Below are 26,158 nucleotides of genomic sequence, written 5' to 3' on the forward strand. Positions count from 1 at the left end.
CAGCTTAAGATTTAAGGACAGTAATATTTAGAATGGAGGCAGCTCTTAGTCTTCTTCGTGGCATCTCAAAATATATAGAGTAGCCATATTTTATTTAAAAAAATTAATTACTACATGTATTGACTAAGATAATAGCTTACTGTAATATTTGGGAATTGCCAAGATAATAGCGAACTGAGTCTTGAATCGAAAGAATCTCTTTCTTCTTCAGCAATCTGCTTTTCTAGTTGTACCAATCCCGGTGGTTCAATGCCAAATTTTGAAGCTATTCGGGCAACTTCCAGTAAACAGAGAATAACATTACGTGGTTGGTGATGTAGAACTAAAAAATCAATGGTAAATTTTATATAGGTATACTGGACGGCTCTTTAGGATGTCCAATACTATTTTTTATAAATATTGAAAGAGTTATTTCGATAGATTGATTAAATTAGTCCACACACGAATGGATTAGAATCGTGAAATTCGTAATATACCAATTTATATTTGCATGAAAAGATTACCTAAATCTTCACTTTCAAACAGTAAATTTTCATGAACTCCAAGTGATCTGCAGAATCGAATAAAATTTTCCATATTATCTCTAGAGTAAAAACTTCCTCTTGCAGCTTTTTCGAAACATTTTCCTCGAATTTTGGGTAGTGGCTAGAAATTAAGCTTACAATTGATAGAAGTCAATTCCTTTTGCTATCTCTCTGTTAGTAACATAAACATTCAGGCAATTTCAGGCTCATTACGATAATTTATAAAGAAAAAAATGGACGATATGCATAGACGTGACCTTCATGACCGACATAGTTTAAAAAAAATGAAATCCAAAGAAATAACCTAATTTTTTCATCATTCAATTTTACATAAAATTGTAAAATATATATGCGTATGTACTAATCAAGCTCTAAACCTATATAATAATTATTATAAAAACACTTGTATGATAATTCAACATATTTTCTGAATATTCTTTAAAGCCTTTTAACAAAAAGTAAAGAAGATGGATAATAATATTCATGTGTTAAATATTTTTTTAAATGTGTCATAATTTTGGCATATATTCAAATAAAAAATAAAATTTTTCCACAGTATGACAGCCAAGGTCAGCAGCGACCAAAAATCTCTAATTTTCGTTCTCGTCAGACACTATGAAAGTGTAACAAATTAAAAGTGCTTAAGAGCTTGCTAATTTTTTTGTTATCGGTCTTGATTCCGAATCAGTTTAGGTATCGATCACATGCGCACTTTCAAAATGGTCGTTTGCGGAGGGGAACTTGTCGAGTTAAAGAGTGTTGATAGTATGTTCAAATTTAATGACTCTCAACATTCGCATAAATCCAATAAAATACTTCATATTTTTAACCATTTTTATCCACAATTGTTAGTTGTTCTCTATTACTTTTTTTACTTATATAAAATATATCATGAATGAATTCAATTTTCATAGCAATTGATTTTTGATACAATCTGCAGAAATAAAAATGAAAAAAAAACGAGCAAGTTATTTGTGAATTTGACAATAATATGTTTGACAATAATATCAGCAATAGTTCTTATTTTCTAGAACAGATTTATTTTTTTTATCTTCTACTTACTCCTTTTACCAATCCTTTGTCCAATGCCTTTTTCACTTCTCCAGTTATTATTTGTGCCAAATGGCAAAGAACTACGCCATTATCCAGTTCTTCAAGAAAATTATCTTTGTTAATATATTCGATACCTGGAAAATATTAAATTGTATTTTTGTACGCATGATTGTATTGTGCTTCTTAACAAATAGATTTATATAAATATTTATGAGGAGTATAAAAAATATGCTCTGATACTTTCAAACTTTATATTAAAAGTATTCTATATTCATTTGAGGGCAGAAAAAGTACTTCAGTGGTTGTAGGATAATAGACAATAATGTTATGATCCAATTTTTGCAATGGAATTTTATAAAAATAGAATTTTGCCCACAACTCGCTTTGGGCAAGAGATGAAATGATTTACAGTATTTATAGTAAAATTGGCAGGAATTTTGATTTAAATTTTTTTCCGCATACAATAACCTTTATTAGATATGAATGATAGAATTTAAATTATTGGTTTTCTTGTTTTGTTTGACGCAATGAATAAGCAGCTACATATTATCACATCATTGCTTTAAATCCAACTCGCAGACATTAATTCTTTCGCATTACTTTCGAAGGTGAGATAATTTTTTGTCTACAATATAATTTAATACATAAATCTCTTCAAAATATTAAAAAAAACAAAAATCTAATATATTAATATGTAAAGCAATACTCTTCGGAACTGGAATCATTGATTAATTATTATTGGCGTTACCGGTGCTAAAATAGAATATTCATTATCTTTCTTTTTTAAATGTTAAACACGACTTTTCCATACATCGTTGTCAAATTCTTATAATATTAATATCTCATATTTTTCAAAATGGAACGTGTAATTTTCTTTAATGTTCTCTCCTTTCTCAATGAATTTGAATAACAAAAGAATAAAATTGATTACAAAAATAGAGTATCATAAGAAGATTTATAACATGCATTAAATACAACCTAACCTAACCGCCACTGTTTACAATGAAGAGCAAAAGAAATATTTTATTTATTGCAAATGATAGGCGGCTTTCTTCTAATAATCCTCCGACTTTTTTACCTGAGCCCTCGTGTTTTTCGGCGATACTCTGATTTCTTTATAGTGTTGTGAAGAATACGTCAACTAGAAGAATTCAATACTTTTGTGGTGTAAATTGGTATTATAAGCGCGCTTCTTTAAAACTGGTTATGGTATATGAGTTTAACTGTCGGAATTGTTTTTACAGTTCTTCAAGTAAGTGCGCTTCAAAGTAGGTAGTACTAAATTATAAAAGAGGTTACAAATCTGTAGCATTTTAAAACTCCAAATTGTGGAGAAATTTCATCCTCCATGTGGAGACAGACGGTGATACTTGTCATACAGTTGATGCTTGGGTATTGATCTTGAGAAGAACGTCTCACTATTCGATTTTTATGGGCAAAGAACGAATCTGCATTTAACTACCACAAAAAGCAATGAGCAGACAACATGTAACGAAATGGTTCCGTGTTTCGTAACATGCCATTCGGCTTTCAACATTTTGAGTATTCCTTTGTTCACGTATTGTGGCACAGTAGTCACAGTAGTCACTGATTTATTTATTAATTCAATAAAGCCTAGGAATTTATTTGAATCCCTCCTCTACCTATCTACACCTTAAATCAAAGTAAATTTTAGTAAATTTGTATTTTCATTCTTTACTTTGCCTGGTAAGTTTTTCTTTGCTTTTTTTTGTACACAGAGTTATCTTTTTGTTTTAGCAAATTTTGTATGATAGTTTTCATATATTCGTATTTTCTATTTATTTTATCTCCTTTTAATCAAATCTGTTCTTTCTAGTCGTTCCTTCTTCATTAATTTACATCTGTGTTCCCGTTTCCTTCCTTATTTTATTTTTTTCTGCAGTTCTACAGCTGCCCGGTTGAAGTTTCAACCACACCCAAGTACTCAACAGGTACACCACAAACAAAAAAATTCAATTATATATATATATTATATATATATATATATATATATATATATATATATATATATATATATATATATATATATATATATATATATACTAGCTGACCCGGCCACGCGTTGCTGTGGCTGAAGTTTTTGTTATATTACATTATAGTAAACAATCTAAGAGGAACGATAAAAGAACATCAGACACGGAGTCCACTATGCTTATTTACACAGATGGTATTTGAAAAAAAAAAATGGTGATCTCCTTATTTGACTTTCTACTACTATAACCCTTTAGTACAATGAAATTATTTACGAACAAAGACGAAAATGTTGATGGTGGTATACAAATTCACTGGATTGAGATTTGAAGGGGAAGTACGTTGAACACAATTAATTAAAATGTTCTTACACTTGATATTAAGCAGAAATCAATACAAAATAAAAATTTATCAGATTTATTATTTCCATTTAATTTTATAACAAATAAGTATATTACAGTATAATACAGTAAATAACATGTGACGCTTAAACATCATGAATGAGGTAGGCAAGGCAGACAGTCTTAAACTTTTAAACATTAATGTCTCTTTTTTTGAATTATAAATACTTTCAATTTCAATTTAATTTAACACCAATCGGTGCACAATGTTTTTGGTTAACCTGTCTTTAGCTAACACAAATAGATTCGACGGTTTCCCAACACGTGAACACGCAACATATAGTTGCCCATGAGAAAAACATGGATTTTCCAAATCTAAACCACAAATGGACATTGTTTGACCTTGAGATTTATTTATAGACATGGCGAAAGCTAAACGAATTGGAAACTGTAGCCTTTTGAAGGGTATGGTAGAATCTGATGGTATCATCGGAATACGTGGCAGCAAAACCACTTTTCCTTTAAACTTCCCAGCCAAAATGGTTGCTTCAAGAATGTTACCGGTGATCTTTTTGATGACCAAACGCGTACCGTTACATAATTGAGGCGGATTCAAATTACGGAGGAGAATAATAGGGGAACCAATCTTTAATCGAAGATTATGTGGTGGCATTCCAGGTATATCTAATGAATTTAAAAATTCAATCGGAAAATTTACACTTTCATTTTCATCAACAACAGTATCGATTGATTTAAAAGACATCAGATCGCCTGGTAACAACTGTTGTATCTGGAAGTTAATTTCGTCAACATCAACGTTTTTGGCTGCCAAAATCGCCCGTTGACTGAGCCATTCATGATTCAAATAATTATTCTGTATATCCGGGAAAATACTCTGAATCAATTCATTTTTATCCTGAACAACAGTGCAAAAATTGTCTGGTAGTTTAATGCATTGCGTATTTGGTTGCAGTTCTATTTTACCGTTCCCAATATCTAGTAGTTGTTCGGAAAATATTTGTGCTGATGGATCATTTTGCAATTGTACTCGCATATTTATGGTCAATCGAAGTGTTTCAACACTTCGCCATAAGAATGATTGTTTCAAACATGCATTAATCTCATCCGCGAAAGTTGAGCGAGGTATAACCGGTAAGGTCTGCCGGAAGTCACCAGACAAAAGTAAGATAACACCACCGAAAAGTCTATTATTGCTGTTTAAATCTTGCATAGTTCTGTTTAATGCTTCAAGTGAATATTTGTGTGCCATTGTGCACTCATCCCAAATTATTATAGAACTCTTTCGCAACACTGCAGCTATTCCACTATTCTTTTTGATGTTACACATTGCATCTGGTTTATTATGAACGTCCAATGGCAGCTTGAATGTTGAATGTGCTGTTCGCCCACCATCCAGTAAAGTAGCCGCAATGCCTGACGATGCTACTGCTAATGCGATTTTTTGTTGCGACCGTATTTTGGCAAGAATCAACGATATTAAAAATGTCTTACCGGTTCCACCGGGTGCATCCAAGAAAAAAAAACCGCCTTGTTCAGCAGCAACAGCCAGCATAATCCGATCATAAATAATTTTTTGTTCTGCTGTCAGTAATGGTTCACTGTTCATGATAATTGTTGCTAAACTTCCATGGTCATATTGCTTTTCTCGTTGTAAATCGGTATTGACTAAGTCGGTGGCTGGACGATTAGGTGATGGCATACCATAATGATTAAGTGGTAAATTTGAAATAAGAACACATAAATCCTCGATCAAGACCAATGCTTCATTGTACATCTCTGGTGTATAATCTATGTTTTGGCATTGATTTGTTTGTCTAATTCGGTGCAAGATGTCTTCTGTCATACAATTTTTATATTTTTCCCACAAAGTTTGTGCTTGCGAGGGATAACATGTCGTCAAAATAATTGCAAACAACTGACGAATGTTATTCGGTGTTGATGTCAACGCAGCATCAGCAAGCGTTAAGTCCCAATGGTTATCGTCTTCTAGCAATTGCAGTTCACGACATGCATCCTGGTATGTATTGAATACTCGACCATTAATTGTTCGTAAAAATTCAAAAGACGTTGGTCCGGGAACATTCACCAATAACAAACGTAAATAGAAGCACTCACGTTGCTTTGGATGTACCGTGTAAAGTCTCCCCAATGTCTTAGCTTTGAATATGCCTGTAATGGAAGGATGTGGTTTTCCTTGTTTCCGTGGCTCCCATTTTTTACTGGATTTGTTCCATGTGAAGTAACGTGGAACATCACCATACACCAATGTCTTCGCGAATTGGCCAAAAACATCAGGTTTTTGACACAATGTAAAAAATTCAGTTAGAGTCGTTTTCGGAGCTTCGAACGCTCTTTGGAGAACATTTTCTCCAGTAAAGTATACACGTTGACCGTTTTCAAGATGTATTGCCAGATGTTGGACAGCAGGATCTCTTTCGTGGATGGGAAAGCTGAGAATATGCCAAATAGCTTCATTGCTGCTAATGTATCTGCCCATTTGGTATCGTGCTATTTCGTCATTTTTATTTGTTTTGTACTTCAAATATGGCCAAATCACTGCCTTTGTTTACATATTTACAAATATACTTAATTGATTTAACAGAACTGCAAAGCTCAACATTGATATGAGCTTTGTAAGTTTTTGAAAGTAGTGGTGAGTATGGTACCACCCACTGATTATCAAACTCAACTTGATTTGGAAAGTTCGGCAGTCGCATTGTAAATGTGTGGCCACCATTCTCAGTACTTCTGCGGCGATACATTGGATAACCATCAATATCCGTGATCGTGTCATTCGTATGCGGCTTTGGGAAGTTTTTTTTACATTTTCCATTTTCCATGCACGGTGACGTCATGTTGAAAGCACCGCATGGCCCATGGATCATGTGTTTGGTGACAATATCAAATAATTCTTGATCAATTAATGGGTCTGGAATTTCGGCTGAAATTATTTGATCGATTTCTTCAGGACGGATTCTATCTTTAAGCCAAACCAAAATGTGGGCATGAGGCAAACCTCGCTTTTGCCACTCTATCGTATACAGCCAACAACGTGTGATACCAAAAATTGAATATTTAACAATAAAATCAATTAAGGATTTCAATTTTTGTTTAAACACCCGTGCAGTTAAATCATGACGATGAATGGCTTGTTGTCCTGGCAATAGTAAAGTTTGTATCTCTTCCCAATTCGGATTACATGTGAATGTAATAAATAAATCCGGTCGGCCGTAATGACGTACGTAAGTCATCGCATCTTGTATGTATTCCTGCATGTTCCGTGGGCTGCCGATGTAGCTTGAAGGTAAAATGAAAGCATTACCGATGTCATTGGGATTTAAATTTCCATCGATGTTTCCAGCAACAGCATCTCGTAAGTGAATATATTCTTCCGATCGTAGTTTCGCCTGGTTGAATCGAAGGAATCGCAAGCGTTCGCTTTCGACCTTAGCATACATATCAACAATGTATTGATGGAACAGCTGACGATATCGAAGGATATAATTGTCTTGATGTTGTCTAACCATTATTCGGTGTGCGTAGTAGTTCATTGAGCTAACTTTTTTATTTCTGTAATCACCTAAAAAAATAAAAAATAAAATGCAATACGAAATTAAAATCTATACATACAGTAAGAAAATAAATAGATAATTGTCAAATTTACCGGTATTTGGATCATACTGTTTGATATTGAGGTGATATTCATCTTGTCCTTGCCAAAATATTAATGGATATTGTAGTGCATCATATGAACGGTGTAGATCCGAAATCGTACTGACAGTGTTGTCTCGCCGTGTAATTTTTATAGATCTTTCGTCAACTGGATCACCAACCATGATAACAGCAACCTCATCAACAGTTGGAGCGTTGAATCTACCAGCATGTTCACCTAATGGTACTTTGTCGGCTTTAATGACGATTTGATAATTGTCATTTTGCAGTCGTGGCGAAACTCTTTTGATCAATTGAATTAGTTGATTGTGATCTTCTAAAAAATTTTCCAATAATATCACAATTGCTCTTTCCTCTGCTTGTTCAATAAAATTATACAGGCACCGAGTCGTCACGCGCTCTTCACAATCGCCCATAAAATAAATTTGAAGAAATTTCGGATTGTTATCAGGCATTGGCATCAGTGATCCGATTTTATGGTACACCTGGCTTTGAATTTTGAATGAAGTTTCAAAATTACGTCCATCGGATGCACGATCGCAAATTTTAGTTGCCCCAAATGACGTCATTTGGAAGCAAGAATTAAATTTGCGTATCTTACGCAAAAATAATTTGGAATCATCTGAATTGCCAGTAAGAAGGGATAATAAAGGCTCCGGCGGAGCGGGTAGAGGTGACAGCACAACTTTTCCTGATGCGCAGCACATGCCGGCTGCTTCATTCCGAAATTTCAATGCCTGACAATATTGACATACTTTATCCATTCCACCGATAGCAATTTTTGAATGCGCTGAGTAGTTAATATCTGGTGCATATTCAAAGGCAAGCCGAACGAATGATGCACGTGTTAATGAGCGGCTGATCCGTTGCCTTTGTCGATCTAGTACTCGTACTGTAGCTATGTTTCGTTCTCGTGCCGCTCTTGTTCTCGTAATATTCTGTCGCAGACGTTCGTCACGCTGTTCTTGAGATTCTTGTGCACGACTTTCTGCAGTCCTGATTCTTTGAGCTGCATTTCTTGTTTCGATTTGTTCTGGTAATTGCTGAGCTCTTTCAACACGTTTGCGTCGTGCCTCTCTGGTGCACGCGTTATTCAGTTTAGATTTTTTCGGTGGCATTTGACATTATTAATTTTAACAGATAATTTTGACTGTCAAATAATAATGTCAAATGCCACCGAAAAAATCTAACCTCAACAACACGTTTGCGTCGTGCCTCTCTGGTGCACGCGTTGTTGAGGTTAGATTTTTTCGGTGGCATTTGACATTATTAATTTTAACAGATAATTTTGACTGTCAAATAATAACAGACGAATAATTAGCAATAAATTAAAATTGCGACTATAATTTGAGATTTAAACTATCCTATCTCTCAAGTTGGATCGAACTGCACATGGTGTGCAAATTTTATTATAATCGGTTAAGTGGTTTAGGAGTCCATTGAGGACAAACATTGTGACACGAGATTTATATATATTAAGATATATATAATGCGAATTAATTATTTTTTCAATAAATTTATTTGTTGCTGAAATATTTTTTATTGTTCTTATCAATAAATATTAATTTGGTTAATCGTGTCCGGGGATAGTTTTAGTTTGTTCAGTTTTTATTATTAATTTGATTCATAAGGTGTTTCCAGCTTTTTCACTCTTTTTATTCATTTTCAACGTCTTTCGTTAGAAAACTTGTGGAGTCCAATTTAATATTAATTGTTCACCCCATCCGTGTACCAGTTATTTAAATATACTTTAACTGAAGCCGATTTCCACTTCCTGAGGAAAAGTCTTCTGACGGGGAATTTAAGGTTGTGCTTTTTTAATCTGACAACAACTGAAATCAACATTCTGTTTCATCATCTTATCATTCCTATAATGAATAATTATGGAATTAACCATTAACCATTAACGACAAAGAAATTCAAAGTTACGTTTTCTACCAGCAAATTATGATATCCATATTTTGGGATTAGTGTGATGTTATTCTAAGTTATTTTAAGAGCGAGGTGGATCATTAAGACCGATAATTATTGTGGCTTTTGTGGCATTTCAAAAAGGTTACGCGAAGTTATCAAACTCAAACTCAGACAATTTTTTTGGTTAAAGAAGCATTTATCCAGGTTTATTTAACTTATATTATATATATTATATCTTTTTATCCCTCGTCGTGTACGAAATAATAAAAAAATTTTTTGGAATTTTTATAAAAAGCGAACATTTATTAATTATATTATCAGCACAATGAGAAATTCTTGTTTATAAACACGATTAGTGATTGTAACGTTATTCATTAAAATGGTAAGAGGTCAATATATTTGAGACAGTTTCATATCTACCTTGACCGATATAGTTATACTACATGATAATTAGTTTTGTCAAGAGTAGATGCTTAATATGTTAAAAATAATACATCACGGTATCGTATCGTATCGATTGCATTAAATCAATCAAGACTAAGTATCATATATTTTATCTACAAACTACACATAGTGTTTGGATTACTAAAAGAATATTGATAAGTAATGACAGTTCTTACTCTTGTCAATTGAGAATTATGATTGACAAATCGATGATATGATTTCATTCACACATCATATCAAAAGCTACGTCAAAATTGAATCATATTTAATTTTTATACCAATGAAAAGTGGAAGTTTCAAAGTTGTTTTTTAATGTATAAGTGTAGACAGGCGGTGATGGTTCCAGAAGCAGCCGCTAGAGTTCTCGCGGCAATAGGCCGCCATTCTCTGTCACTGCCAGTTGTGAGTGAGATGGCGATTGTGGAGCACATCCTTTTCTGTGTTATTGAGTTCGCAAGAAGTGAGTCGCAAACTGTAGTGCAGCAGGCATTTCGTGCTGAATTTGTATTAAACCACCAACTAGAAAAAGCATTACTCGTTGTTTTAATCAATTTAAAGAGACTGTCAGTTTGTCAGTCTTAAATTGTCTATTTCTTGCATTAGCAACGGAGAATCTTTAACTACGGCCGGTAAAGTTGGAACTAATGACTGCAAAGAAGGCAACTGAGATCCTGAAAAAGTTTTACGGAAAAATCTTAGCATAACGAAAAATTTCAATTTTCAAATATGAAAAAGTACATCGAGAAAATTAATGTGTTTATAGGAAATATGAGTATTTATGAAATCTTAAAACCACAGTTAAAAACCTTGAAGAAAAAAGAGAAAAAATCTAGTTTTACAGAAAAAAGTTTGTTAAATTTTACGAAATTATAAAAATGAGTTTTCAAGGGAAAAGATTTGTAAAAAATAGATTTCCCGAAAAACAAACAGATTTTACAGAAAAAACTCTATCTTTACAAAAAATATCAATGCAGGATTTTCTACAGAAAAAAATCAATTATCATGTAATGTTTCGAAAAGAAATTTACAAATAAAACTGGATTTGGAAAGAAAAACAAAAAAAATTTTATAAAAATCGGTACAAGTAAAAATCGGTAAAAAAAACATAATTTTCTTTTGGAAAAATTGAAGTTTTGTGACAATTATACAGAAAAAAGAAAAATATCATTGAAAAAATCAAGTTTAAGGTAAAAATTTACAGAAAAAATTGTGTCTTACACAAAAACTTCGATTTACAGAAAAACAGTAATTTATACAAAGAAAGTCAGGTATTATTGAAAGGGTTATGTTTGATGTGAAACTTGAAAGAAAAAATGTCGAAAATCTGGATTTTACAGTGTGTCAGAAGATGATGTCAGACGGATAGAAGACAGTTTTATTCGCAGCCCAAGTAAGTCTACCAATAAAGCTAATAGAGAACTTGGAATACCCCAACCAACTGTATGGAAAGTTATGAGACGGCATTTGCTGTACAAGCCCTACCGTTTAGAATTCTTGCAGGCTATAAACCCTAATAACAAAGAGAAGCGCCTCGAATTTTGCGGTAATGTGCTAGAAATGATGGAGGATGACACACACACAGATGACGCGTAGATTTTTACCGTGCATCTGCTGGAGACCACATTGAACACTTGTAATACATTAAAAAAACTTTGAAACTTCCTCTCTTCATAGGTATAAAAATTATTCATGTAGCATTTAGACTTTAATAAATACGAATTTTTAAAAATGGGTCCATAATTTAGAATAACCCTGTACATCTTTCATTGGGAATGGTAAAACTTTTTGACATATGATTTGTTCCATCTCGCAAAATAAAACAATAAAGAGCCTATTATTTCAAACGGATCTAATCATCTCTACAATATACACTTATTCATCTGAAACTTTGCATAAAAATGTGGTTACTCGTTCAACGTTAGTACCCTGGATTTTTTTGGTTTGTGATTCACATCCTAACGCTTCAAAAAAACAATAGTTTTTTAATATTTTGTCTTGCCAGCAATTTTTTATAGCTAAACAACTCTTTAGTATTGAGAACCGACTCCATAACATGGAAGGTTTCATATTCTTAACTTTTCGACAAAATAAACTAGAAGAATATCATCCCTTTCAGTTTTAACTTAAACTCACCATTCCATAAAAAGTTGAAACTCGTGTTTATATTTTGAATTGGATTTTACTGGTAACAAATCAGCACTGGCTTGTGCAGCTAGCTCTAATATGCTTTAAGGAATATCTGGATTTTCTCGATAATAAATATATTGTTGCTATGGAAATGTTACTCATGATACGATGTATTATGATTACATGAAAATAAAATGTTCTAAATTTAATTATTATCCTTTTTTGCATTGTTGTGTTGTAGTATAATAAAAAGTAACGTACATAACACGTCCAGCAATGAATTGTTCCGTGATTGCATGACTTCCCGTGAATTTGTCACACGCATACGAAAAAATCCTTATTTCCAGACTCCTAATGAAATATAATATTTCACGTACAAGATGAATATTTCGAACACTACCAGTGGTTTTGAAAGTCGAGATGCGTAGCAGTGATTCTTTCAATAAAATTAAATTTAATGGCAGTCAAAGTAAAAAACCTCTTCTTTCTCCGAAAACGTGTTACTCGTGTATTTTGCTGTATTAAACAAGAAGTAAAAGTCGTCATTACTATGGGCTTTCTACTTAAAAGTACTTTGAATCTTCACCATAACATCAATCATTAGTTCTGGGGTTCTGGGATTCTGCCACCCAATCGAATTAGATTTCATAAATATAGACGATTACAGCGGAGTTCTTATGGTCAATATACATGTTACTCTTTTGTCTTTAAATTACTAAAATTCTGAATGCACCATACAAAAAGTTGATATGAACAAGTTGGTAAGCGAACTAGTATGTTTCTGATTTGGCAAATACAGAAATGAATGTGAAATAGCCACGCCGTCAAGGCGCGTAATTAGATGATGGTAGTAGGGATTAGTACGATCCATCAAGTAGGTATACTTGACTACTATTGTCAGTCATATTGTGTCTGTTAGATAGTGGAGAGCACTGCGTGGGTACCTACTTTAATTTTTTTTACTGGATACCGAGAATATATATTTTATTCTGGGGTACAGAATTTAGTAATATGATTATTTACCGTACTAATTACCCTCTTTGTCATCCGAATACTTTCTCATTTAAATTTCGTGCCTCTCGTACATTTCTCGACATTCACTCCTGTATTTGCCAAACTGTAATATCCTTAATTTTATACAGGTCATTCATTTCATTGATGGGAGGGTGGAAATCAACTGTAATTTGTAAAAATTACTTTGACGACAACATAAATAACAAGTTAGAACGAGGAACAAAAAATGTGGTAGTAATTAATAAGAATACCTGTACCATACAGAAATTACAGCTACCACAGAAAGTACTACTTATAATATGACGGGTAAAGAAAATCTACTCGTAACTTTCAATAACTGTAGTAATATTATTCTTAATGATCATTACAAAAATTACTAATACATAAATTATGTTTGTTTCTGATAGTTGTATATTAAGTATAGTATTTTATTCGCGGGTAGCAGCCATTTCTCATTCGGATGAATGACATAAATTTAACCCTTTGTGTCATAGCCATTAACTGCCTCTTATGTAGCTCTGTAATTCAATGAATCTACTACATATTCCTACTTTTATGATACTCTCTGTAATAAATTAACTTATACTGTAATAAAGTAACTTATAAATATTTCCCGCGTCTTCGATATTCGTTGTTTTATCTTGAATTTAGTGTGAACAGGATATGATTAATAGATATTTTTCAAATTCTTCTTGAATACGTTGGAATGGTATGAGAGAAAACACAAATTACTCCAAAAAGAACAATATTCCTGGATATTCAAAGTAATAGAAAGCAACCATTACCGCTTTTGTATAAGGAAATTGAGAATTTACTTTTGTTGTAGTGTATAAGTTAACTCGGTTATATATTGCCTCCGGTAAAAATGATTGTCCTAGTTGTTATTGTTTTTATTTATCATTGATATACAGATGGAACAGTTGAAAATAAAGAAAGCTTGGTTGATTGGTTAATTAGGATCATAACTTCTCTAACTATTTCATTCATCTACACATGTTGTTTCGTCTAGCACTAAAATTAGTTTTTAATGTTCAAATGTATTTTCATTAATATTTTTGTGAAGTAAATTTGTATTAATAGACAAATTCGTTTGTTAAGAGAATTGTTCTGTCCTCGTTATGGTCATGAGCCTTTTTAGTTTTAGTAAGAAAGACTAATTCTAAACAGAAATAACACCTTTACTCACTGAACAATAATAGGTTTGTTCCTGTTAGTCTGGAGAGTTCATGAACGGTTATTGGAAGTGTTTAAATGGTATCTCCTGCACAATCTTCGGTTATGTACGGTTCTTGTAACAATACTGCTATGAACCAAGTATCGAAAACACCGTCTCGGAAGCGATTCACAAACGATACCTAAGTCAGTTGGAACTCACAACAGAATCGTTCAGATAATAGGAACTGCCCGATTGGAACACGTAATTTCTATTGCGCAAAATGGTTACCGTACCAAAGGCGGTTTTATGATTGGTTGGAACGAACCTAATACCAAAATAAAATAAGAGAATTGTAAAAAAGTCTCATTTAATAGGATTACTTTAGGGATACAAATCGATGCCTCGAATACACTCTACGTTTAGTTTCTGTTCGACAATCGTATGAGAGTGAGTCATTGTGAAGATTAATGTCTACGTAAGCTATTCGTGTGTCATATTTGCTCACTTTTGACAATAAACGTATTCTGAAGTGGTTTAAGAAAAATGAGTCGGATTTTTCGCGTCGATTCATAACTGTATATGAAACATAGATCCACCAATATTCTCCTGTAATGTGAAAACAGTCAAGACAGTGGATTGCAAAGGGTGAATCTTCGAAAAAGGTACACACGATTTCATTGGCCGGAAAAGTGATAACGACCGTTTCTTGGGGTAGTCATGAGATTACGTTCATAAACTACCTTCAAGAGGATAAAACAGTAACTGCAAAGTATTATGCATAATTGCTTGATAAGATAAAGGGTGGAATTGCAATCCCAAAAAGAAAGTACGTTGCCATCAGGTCCGTACCTGACCTGACCTAGAGATGCTTGAAAAAAATACCACTTTATTCAAAAGTACACAATCTGTACAGCATACGTTTCAAGTTTGAAGACGCCACGTTCTTTAGTATTTATTTGGTAGCTATCAATAGTGAACGTTTTCAGTGAAATTGTAAAAATGGAAAAATATGGTCACGCCTCAGCCCAACTAAAATAAAAGTTGAACTAGATTTTATTCTAGTTGAGATTGCTTCTTCGTTATCAATAGTAAAATATTGAAGAAAATCCACAAAGCGGTACTGGATGATCTTCAACTGAAAGTGCGGTAGCTAGCAGACATAGTAGGCATTTCAAAAAGTGCGGTACATCGCATATTAACTGAAAATTTGGACATGAGAAAGCTCTGAGTAAGATGGGTGCCTCGTTTGCTCACACAATACAACGAAAAAACCATAGTAAAGATAACCATGAATGAAACATTGGACTGAAAAAAGAGAAAAGGTTACAAAGAAGGTGAAGACCGTTCCCTCTTCAGGCAAATTCATGGTGTCAGTTGTTTTTGCTTGCGCGTTGAATAATTTTCATTGACTATCTTGAAAAAGGAAAAACTATCAATGGCAAGTACTATGCAACGTTTGAGCGAATAAATCATGCAAAAACAGCCGCATTTGGCTAAGAAGAAAGTATTGTTCCATCAAGACAATGCACCAGCTCACAAATCCGTTATTGCAATGGCCAAAATTGCTAATTTTAAGTTTGAATTGCTATCTTATGCTTGCCATATTTAGCCACTTCGGGTTATTTTCTGTTGCCAGATTTGAAAAAATGTTTCAGTGATCAAAGACTTTCCAACCATGAAGAGGTGATGTCGACACTTATTGGATTTAGAGTAGCTTGACGATTCTCATTATAAAAAGGGTATCGTACTTATTGAACATCGCTGGAAAAGAGTATGGAGCTAGAAGGACTTTACGTGTTTCAAAATTGAACATTTTTAAAATATACTTGTATTTTTATGAATCATTGAATAAATGTTATCCAGTAATGATTATATTTATTACTATATCAATTGTTATCTAGCAATATAGAATTAATAAAATTTATATTTCATTTATTGGGGAAACTGGATGTGGTTGATCTATGGGTGGACTGACTGCACTAGAAAAAAAAGTCAATTTATTTTGTCTCCAAACTGTGGTAGTCATTGTTTTGGTAATTTTTGAATAAAAACCTAAAGAATGAAAACGATGAATCACATTTTTTTAAATTAGTATTAGGAATTCATTCACTTTACAAAATTGAACAGCACCTTTCTTATAAGTTAGAAATACGAGGCATATCTAGAAAGTTAGTTCACGCATTAAACAAAGAACTTTATGCAATATATTGATTGGCAACAGATAAGTACAGTAATGTTTCAATGTTTCACCTATTTTCTAACATAGCCATCGTATAAATGTTTTGCACTTTGACCTTCATTATGAAGTGAGCTATATTTATAGATGTAAATAGAAATTCTCAAATTAAGGTAAATTATCGTCAGAATTATAAACAAAGTAAAAATAACTTTTTCTTGTTTTTCTTCCATGAGATTTTGCATACTTACTTTAAATTCAATAAACTGAGAAGTTATTTAAAGTGAATTAATTTAATACGACCGCTTAGCTCTCCGTAAAGAACTCGTTCGGATTTAGTATGAACTGAATACAAATGAATTGATAAATTTTTTATTTGGGTCAAAATGTTAGGTAAACACGAACATGCGATCACTCATCCTCAAATCATGATCGAATAAACGTTTTTATTAGAAAATTTCGATTTCATGTCAATTATTTAAAATTATGTTCCGAGCTAGAAGCACGGAATTCATAACGAAAATTCCAATAGAGGCACCTCGTGGTACTGCGTCCCATTTTATAAATAGATAATAATGAATGTTTCGTGATCCAACCTCTCCACTTTTTTTTGATAATTATCTCGATTACTGACATCAACATTTTTTTATAAATACAAATTTACCAAAATTATTAGATACTAATCCTACTTTGCATATAATTTAGCGGAAACTATTATTTCAAAAAAAATATTCGTATTTGTGATAAGCAAATTTTGTAATCTTTTAGTGGTTTCTGAAAAACAAATGTAGTCTTTTATTTTCATTTCCTTAAATACAGTGAAGAATATTTTTTTCATTTAATTATCAAATCCTAAGGAGTATAAAATCGGATGAATTTGGATGAACTGTCAACATTCAATATCCTATATTATTCTATTCTATTAATTAACACTATTAATCTATATCTGGAAAAGTGTTTTTTCAACTCATTAATTAATATAATACTAAAATGTGAACAATTTGGTAGGTAACTCACCCAAAGTTTTATTTAACCAATCGGCTAAATCCTCTTTGAGCGGATCTAACTGTTTAGCTTGAATACTTTTTATTTCATCATCGTTATCATCATCGTCTGGTGCTCTATAAAATCCTGTAGATGTTACGGAAATCGGCCCCCAGCTGTTTCTGTTACGAGAAAAGCTCATTCTAGATGCCATTTCTGGAAAATAAAAGTATTTATTAAACGTTATATATAGTCTGATTACTTTGTCATGACCTATTCATAACTCAAAACAATTTGTTATGTATGAATATTGAGTCAAAACCTATTAAAAAATAAAAAAAAACTAAATTCGAGAGAATTGGTAACAAAATTTAGGTATCGTGATAAGCAGAGCTTGGTGAATGAATACTCCAAATGATGTGAACGTCAACACACAAAGATGTATACATTATGGGAATCTGCAGTATCGCATGACGAATGATTAGCTGCAGATAGAGGCCTCCTCACTATGTGGTTTATAATATACTTAATGCCGAACTAAGAATGGAAAATAAAAGAGTCATGGATCCATTTCTATGATACAGAGACCAAAACCAATAGTAAAGAAGCATAGTGATAACACTACAGCTGAAAAAATTCCGGTTGCAATCTTCGGAGAAACATAATAACGGTAGTATCAGTGGATTTACTGCAAATGTCTTCTTATGACACTTTCACTTTAGTTTCACAATTCCTAGTGATGTTTAGCAGAAATTGAACAATCTTTCTTAATAGGGACTATTTTTTATTAAGTGTTGAGCAGGGGCCCCCAAGAACCTACAAAACGTTCGTAAACCTTCTTACCAAGGAACATTATGGCGAATATTTCTTGGTATAGGTGTCTCAATCTGGTCACCTTGAAGGAGCAGTGCGAAAGATGTACCGAGGAAACTTTGGTTTTAGCATGATAATGTCCTATATTATACATCATAGCGTACTCAAGAGCTCTTTCAATCATTTAAATGGGTTTGAAAGGATTTTGTGATTTTCACTTTGAAGAACTAGCTAGCACCAACTAGCGCTTTGATGACAAAGAGGAGCTGCGTGTTATTGAGTGACATTCATTTCCTATGACTAACAAACGATTCTGCCGCATTAAGAGGTGTCTTATTATTATTATATTATGATAGAATTCTATGTAGATTCTAAATCTAGTAAATTGAAAAAAAAATTCCCACAACCCGTGTTCTTTAGCGACACATTGATTTCTTATCAAGGTTTCTAAGCATACCAGCTAGTCAAATTTCCCCACTTTTGTTGTGCGGATGGGTAAGCGCATAACCGTGTCTTTAAAACTCATCCCGCTATAAATGTCTATCTTAACCCTTTACGATAATTATTTCAAGTTTCAAGTGAGAATATATAAACAATGACACGTTATAATGTTTATCTTATTGCGTATGTTATGGTTATATTTATGAGAGTTATTGAAATAATTATTTTATTTAAAAAAATTTCAACAAAAAATGTTATTACCTTTTCACTCCTGCTTGAACGATGTTTTTGAGTACGATGACTATAATTTTAATAAAAATTGGGTATGAATACAAATTTCACAACTTTCAGTCAGTGATCATTATAGTTTTGCAATAACTTTTTGTTTATAGATAAATATTCTATTCGCACTAATTAAACAAGTTCTTATCATTTTCTTCTATAAAAATTTTTGATATGTGGTATAGGATATTTTCAAATAATTAACTTTTATTCAAGCCACGGCTCTTGTTTGCAACGGTCAACTAATATTAAACTTGGTCAAAAAATACCGATAATCTCCAATGAAGAAAATTATTTTGAGTTTTTAAATATCGCGAAATGAAAATGTTATATCTATGAGGTGTGTCTAAAAAGTGGCCAGGTGCTACTCGCACTCGCTAGGATATGACGATCCAGAGACATGTTAAGGAGCACCACTCGGCAGGAAGCTTTGTAGCTGTTAAGGGAAAACCCCTTAATAGGCAATTGCAGTCATTGTAAGGGGTAGTGTTAGTAGTAGCAATTGAACATCAAATTCAGAAAAACAGCTAGGGACAAACATTGAAATGCTGGTGAAAGTTTACGACTGGTTGAACAGGACTGAACTGTGGCACGATATCGCAACCGCTCACTCTGCAAGTCGCACACGCCAATTCTAGGTTCAGCTTACCGTAACTGTTCTTGATCTTCTATCGCACTATACTAACTTGACGCCTGAGGATTTATTTTTGTTTTCCTGGACGAAAAAGATCCTAATTGGGTCTCGTTTTACAGATATCTCGGCCATCGGACGTGTAAAATCCGTTCTGTGATCGATTCCGAAAAACACGTCCTCTGACAGTTTTCAGAAGATTCATGGGAGTGATTTTTGTACAATAACGATTAATTTACTTGTATCATCAATTTTGTTTATTTTTTATACTATTCACTGAAGTTTTTAGACACACTTCGTCTATTACCGAAGTAACACACAGGTTACTCTTTTATTACCGAATTATTTTATAAATATCATGTAGCTGCTGTGTGAAAAATGTTATGGGCTTTTAAGGGTAATTTGGAGTACGTATTTGCTAACTGTACCTTTTTGTGATCGATGTACGAGGTCTGGCCATTAAATAACGAGACTTGTTTCAAAAAAGGGTTTTATTTTGAAAATTATTCTACATTTGAATGCTCCCCTTCATTATACCCAAACGTTTTTTCCATTGATCGAAGCAGTGCTGGAAGTCTTCGGTAAGAGCCTTCAAGAGCTCTGCCTTTTTTTTGCTTTATCGCTTCCATTGATTCAAATCGGGCCCTTTCAAAGCAGATCTTTTTCTAATCTTTCTAACCTTTCAAGGAAATCTCAGTAGACTCCTTTACACAAGACGTTAGTCAGGAGTCAAATTTTTTGGCACCAGCTTCGCACAAACTTTTGTCAGGTGTAAAATTTTTCTAACCGTTTTTTATCGCCGTTTACAGCATCGACAATAATTCGGGTGCTCATTCGACTATGGTCATCTTCAGTACTCTCTCGACCCTCACTAAAGCGCTTATACACCACTCAAAAACACGCGCACGAGATAGAGAATTGTTCCCATAGGCCTATTGCAACAACTTTGTTTTCAATTTAACTAGAAATTTGATATTGATATGTTGCTCCTGTTTTTCATCACACATTGTTTTCGGAACGAGAAAAAAACACGTTCGTTTCAAACCGCTACTGTACAAATAATATAATAGTAACGAAAACGTGTTTTGGGACGTGCATAGACAAGATATCTAGATACCCAACGCATTACTCGCTTTTTACCCCATCCGTCTAGGGCGTCCTCTAGGTGTGTAGTCTCGTTATTAAATAGCCAGACGTCGTATGTTATATAAAGGTTTATTCTACTTGATACCCTTCCATAAAATAGCTTTATTGTTGTTTTTTAGGAGCTTAAAGAAAAACGTTCGATAGTTATTTAATAGATCCACTAGTACCGTTATTCGCAATATCCATATTCTTTCACTGTAAAGTAATTCTGATGATGGTACAATAAACAATTTTGGTTGATTTTGTTGTTGTTGATTTTGAATTTATTATTGATGCTGATGAAAGTCATTAAAGGTATTAAAAGTTAAGTTTTACGGAAGAATATTATATTATTCACAGCTTTAAAACCAGAAAATCTCTGAAATAAGTGAAATGAGAATCCTAACTGATGAAAAATAATTACTAATTAGTGGCTTATGAGAATAACAAAATAGTTATATAATTGTTTTATAATAGCTGGAGTTATTTTCTCTTGTGGTACTACAGTAGCTCTATATGATTATTCTTTTATGAATATTTTGACCATCCACCACGGTCGAATGAAATGGTCCTATTCAGATAAATAAGAGCTATTTGAATACTGTAACGTATTTCTAACTATTTTGAGCTTCCGAAAATTGTTATGTAAAATGTTATTTTTCGTTGATAAAACTAGTAGAATATGTTTTGGTATACGATATAGTTTGTTGAGTCTTGCACCAGAAATTAATTCAACTACTCCGTGCCATAATAACCGCCGTATTCACTTGTTTTGGCACTCTGTGACATTTTCTCTTTTCGAAGCTGCTTAGAAAAAAAGCTAGAGTCTACGGACGTTATTTATTTGCGGAAAAACTAATGTTGATAAACTTCTATACATGGAAGAAGTTGTAGGTATTGAAATCTACAGAGAAAAAAAAGCAGCCAAATTAACTAATTAGGTCTTTTCAAGACAAATTAAATGATGTATTTGACATTTGCGATAACTTGATTATTTATTGCAAAAATCCATTTTACAACTTCTAAAATAATAGTTATTTATGTTAGTAATACTTTTGTTCACGAGTAGGACGGTTTGACGGACGGCAATTCCTACAAGTGAAAAAAGTTACTTTACTCACGAGTCTTATACAAAACCTTTGCTACGTCCGTAGACTTCGAAAAAATCGATGTTTATTTCGTAATAGTAATATTAAAAGTACAACTGTAAGCATTATAATTTGAAGTGAAGGTATTCGAATTCGCAACATTTAACAAGTTCAAAAAAATAGCATCGTCTATAGTTGTATTAGTACTTACACGTTTCGAAACTTTTTTTAACGCAAAAGTGTGACAAAGTGACCCAGAAATTACATTCTTTTCGAATGCAAATGAATGAAAAAAAAAACGTGAATATCATAACGGACGTAGAAAAAATATAATATATACCAATGATATTCCACTATTAGACGCGGATCATCGAAAGTGAATGACATAAAAGCATTCAAATACACCCCTGAAGGAACAATATATTACAAGACTAACTCCAATTTTTAGAAAATTTATTCCTGACTGCACGAAAGAACAAAAATTTTGAACTTCTTATGACAGATATTACCTACAGTAACTTATTTACAGAGCAATCTGCCATATCTTTAGAAAAGTATTTAAAAGATTTTCGCTTCTTTTATAAAAACTTAAATTGTGAAAAAGCCAGAAAGAAAATCAACCCTAACGCTAAAGAATTTGAAGCGAATTTTTAAATTGAAATTAATTTTTATTAAACTCACGTACCTACTGTTTTATAATAGTTGTAGATCATTTCGTTCTTTCAAAAATGATTTTAATATTCCCTAAAATATCTGAAGTAATAAAGATCAAACCCCAATAGTTAGCTGCAATACCTCGTAAGTTTCTCAAAAATGTCTCAAGATAGAAACAATTCCTCGTATGTGCATTTTTTGCATAAAAAATAGGTTTAACAAAATGATAATACCATCTCTTAATCTATTATCAATTGATAATATATACTAACATTTGAGAGTGCATTGTGAAATTGGTTTGAGCTTTAAAAATAGTTTTTTATAAGCAACAAATAAATTGTCTACAACAATATAATTAAATCAAAACACACTTGCGATTCCTAAAACGTTGCTTAAAATAAGGAGGTGCTATAAATGTTTTTTCAAATACATTTTATATTTTGTTTACGTAAGTCGAATGTTTATTTACATTGAAAGTGTTTTTTCTTCAATCTAAACTAATGTATATCACTGGAATGTTCACTCGTTTCGTGGAAATTTTTTTTAAATACCAAAATATTGAATAATTATTTAGTTAAGTACAACGTTGACATTGAAAAGTCGTATCAAGTTAAAAAAAGCATTTAATTATTCTAACCACCTACGACGTTTATAGGTACTGAAAAGAACACACCCGATTTCTTAGAAGTCATAAGCCACTGTACAAAATACCGTAAGTCAACTTTTTTCAATGCAGGTCTGCTTACGGCCTTATTATTGTAAGTACATTTACTTAATGCATTCGAGTCACGAGTTCCGATTTTTTATAAGTAGGTAAACCGCTTACAATGTCTGCGGACAGTATGTTCTAAAACTGTCGAGTCCGGATGATATATTAGGTGAGCAATCAGAATAATTGTAAGATTTCTGCTTAAATTAATGGAGTTGTTATGCAAAAATTTTTTTTATTACAATACTTCCTAGAGAATATTAGTACTTTCATAAATTAAAGAGCATTCATTTCAAAACAAGAAACGTTTAAAATAAAACGTATTAATTCAATAGTTTAATTCAGTTATTAGTCCAGAAACTACCATCCAAAAACTGAAAAATTATTCTACGAGTGCCTCCAAAGAGTTTCTATGAACATAAGAGATGAATCTTGTTGTTAATCAGTCTCTTTATCATAGAAACAATGTGACATTATGTATGTGGATATTGGGGTATCATATACACTGCGACCTAAAGGATCTATTGTGTCCCCATTTCTTGCTGCGGTGCTGGGGAATACAGGGTTTACAGCTGATCTGTTAATCCCACTCCTTTTGAAAAGTCTAGAATGCGGGGTGGGTGTACTTGCCAGAAATCTTTGTTTTCTATTTTATACGATCCCAGGTTTAGTGCTTTGGAGTTCAGTATTCCGTCACACTTTGGGAGAATGTGGCTAGAGGTTTCGTCTTCTGTGCAATAAAATTTGCACGCCGCATTATCTACTAGCTTGCGTCTTCAGATGTTTGTTGTGGCGACAGTGCCTCGATAGGACTCTTATTAGTATTTATAGATTATTCTTACTTAAGTTGATACATTTAGCAGATCTTCTCAGGTTATAGTTTCCCGGGAGAGTTTTTGTATATATCAGCCCCTGTAGGTTGCCCCAATAATCGGTTTTGTTCCTATCTACCTTTTTTTTCAGTGTAAATGATACCACAGAAGGGCTCAGGTCCCATGTAGGGCTTGTCTGCCCCTGCTTTAGCTTTTAATTTTTTAGGAAATATCAAACGAGTTTAGATTTTGAGATATTGGAGCTTAAACCTCTAATGGCTGTTTGGCTTTCGGACAGGTTGATGATCTCCTGTTGCGATAGTTCATCTCTAGATTTAACTGAACACAGTTTTCAATTGCATACATTTCTGCTTGGAAAATGCTTGGTGTGTTGTTTACGCCTTTAGAGTGTTTGGTTCTGGGTCTATTCGCTCCTATTCTAGTTCTGTCTGCTGTTTTAGATCCGTCCGTATACCATTTAAAGGCATTTCTATTCATTTCTTGTATGGTGTCATTATCTCACCTATTTCTACAGCTTAGTATTGCGGTAATTTTTTCTCAAACTTAAATTTTTTCGATGCATTATCCTGAAGCATGTCCCAGGTTTGGTCATGGAAGGTTTTTCTATGGTGATTCCGTCTCTGAACATTTAAAGTGATGTTTTCTCTGCCACGCTATCTAGTACAATGTGAAGAGGTGGAAGATTTAGAATCTTTTCTAGTGCAGCACTTAGGCATGATTTGATGGCCCCGGTTGCACAGAAGCAAGCCAGCCTTTGTACCTTTGCTCTGGTAATGATTCAAAGTATCCATTTAGTCCATTCTGTTGATATGGAATCTCAATATCCTAATAATTATATCTAATAGTTCAATTACCAAATCCATTGAAAAAGTCGATTCCCACATGCGATTTTCTTCTTTCCGAATGTTATTTATGTTGTGATTCCAGGTGAAAAATTCATCTATTACATCATATAATAAACACTTCACTCCTGCTATTAATGTTGCATTATGGCGCATTTTATATCTTAAAAAAGTGTAGCTTATTTCTCTCATTCTAGTGCTCATCGGATGATTTAGTTTATCTTTTTATCTGGTTTTAAGTGGATATCGAATGGTTTTAGTCCGATTAAACGGATGATAGTCGCTCTTTTCCCCAAATTATTCGCTTTCCAGATCCTTTTCATGCCCCAGGCTAGAAAAACTTTGTTTTCTTTGCTGACTTCATTTATTATTACTAGTAACTCCATGACCTCCATTTCTCCTTGGAGCGGACCAAATAAAAATTGTGATGTGAAACATATTATTAAAAAAGAAATTAAGCGTGTTTTTATAGCTGTAACTTGGTAATTTTCGATGTGTTAATGAACATTGTCTAATGAAGAATTAGTATTTTTTATTATTTGGAGCATGTCCATCTAGTGCGCGTTTCTCCTTCAAGCGTCAAATAATTGCGGTTTTTATTTAGTTAATCGAAGTAAATGTACGTCCAGGGTATGATTCAGCAAGACTGACTTAAGGAAGTTTGCGTCCATTACACTCATTATAAAGAAGTAAAAAGTTTCATATTTCTGAATTTCAACGTTTATTTATATATATTTTCTTTTTAATTTATTTAATACTGAATGTTTTGTTTATCTAAAAATATAAATTGTCGCAATTTATATTATGTTCAAGAGTATGGTGGACGTTATGGATTTAGATCTGCGATCAGAGACAAAGAAGATAGGGGTAGAATTTTATTGATGGATATGTGGAAAATGCCGAGTTACAGAGAAGTAAGACAAACCTCAATTTTATAGGAGACTAAAAAACAAGTTGCAGATATATATATAACGTTTAATTGAAATCGGTGTAAGTGACAGAATATAAATGTTTATTGAGAGAATGTAGAGTATGTACTTAGATAACCTTCATTTTTCAAGACTTAGAATTCAATCACCCGAATTTCAACGCTTACGTGCATATGCCTTATCGTTTTCTTCAAGTCGTTTGTTTTCGAGCAGCCTTTCTCAAACTTATTCAACTGCGATCGGGGACGAGATTTCAAATTCTTTCGCGACTCACCGTAGAAAAAAACATTTATTTACAAAACCATTTTTTTGATACAAATAAAAATTTTAGCTACTTGTTTTATCTTACAAAAAAATTGCAAAATTAATATAAACAGAGTATTTCGAATTTCA

At 32.9% G+C, this 26,158-nt stretch overlaps 1 protein-coding gene across 2 annotated transcripts in view; it reads right to left on the minus strand.

Annotated features, from left to right (window-relative positions):
• The window catches only part of LOC130901943 (growth arrest-specific protein 2-like), a 69,006-nt gene that overhangs the window by 10,749 nt on the left and 32,099 nt on the right, over nucleotides 1-26,158 (minus strand). The window contains exons 1-5 of one of the 2 annotated variants that reach the window (XM_057813657.1): nucleotides 18,934-19,109; nucleotides 17,452-17,634; nucleotides 1,587-1,711; nucleotides 504-645; nucleotides 141-322 (exon numbers count right to left, since the gene is read on the minus strand). In XM_057813657.1, the coding sequence (XP_057669640.1) occupies nucleotides 141-322; nucleotides 504-645; nucleotides 1,587-1,711; nucleotides 17,452-17,632 (630 nt within the window). In that variant the 5' untranslated portion in view covers nucleotides 17,633-17,634; nucleotides 18,934-19,109. Of the gene's footprint in view, nucleotides 1-140; nucleotides 323-503; nucleotides 646-1,586; nucleotides 1,712-17,451; nucleotides 17,635-18,933; nucleotides 19,110-26,158 lie in introns of those variants that run through there. The other variant, XM_057813658.1, reaches the window with a different exon arrangement.

The sequence above is a fragment of the Diorhabda carinulata genome, chromosome X (genome assembly GCF_026250575.1).
Source record: "Diorhabda carinulata isolate Delta chromosome X, icDioCari1.1, whole genome shotgun sequence".
Classification (NCBI taxonomy): domain Eukaryota; kingdom Metazoa; phylum Arthropoda; class Insecta; order Coleoptera; family Chrysomelidae; genus Diorhabda; species Diorhabda carinulata.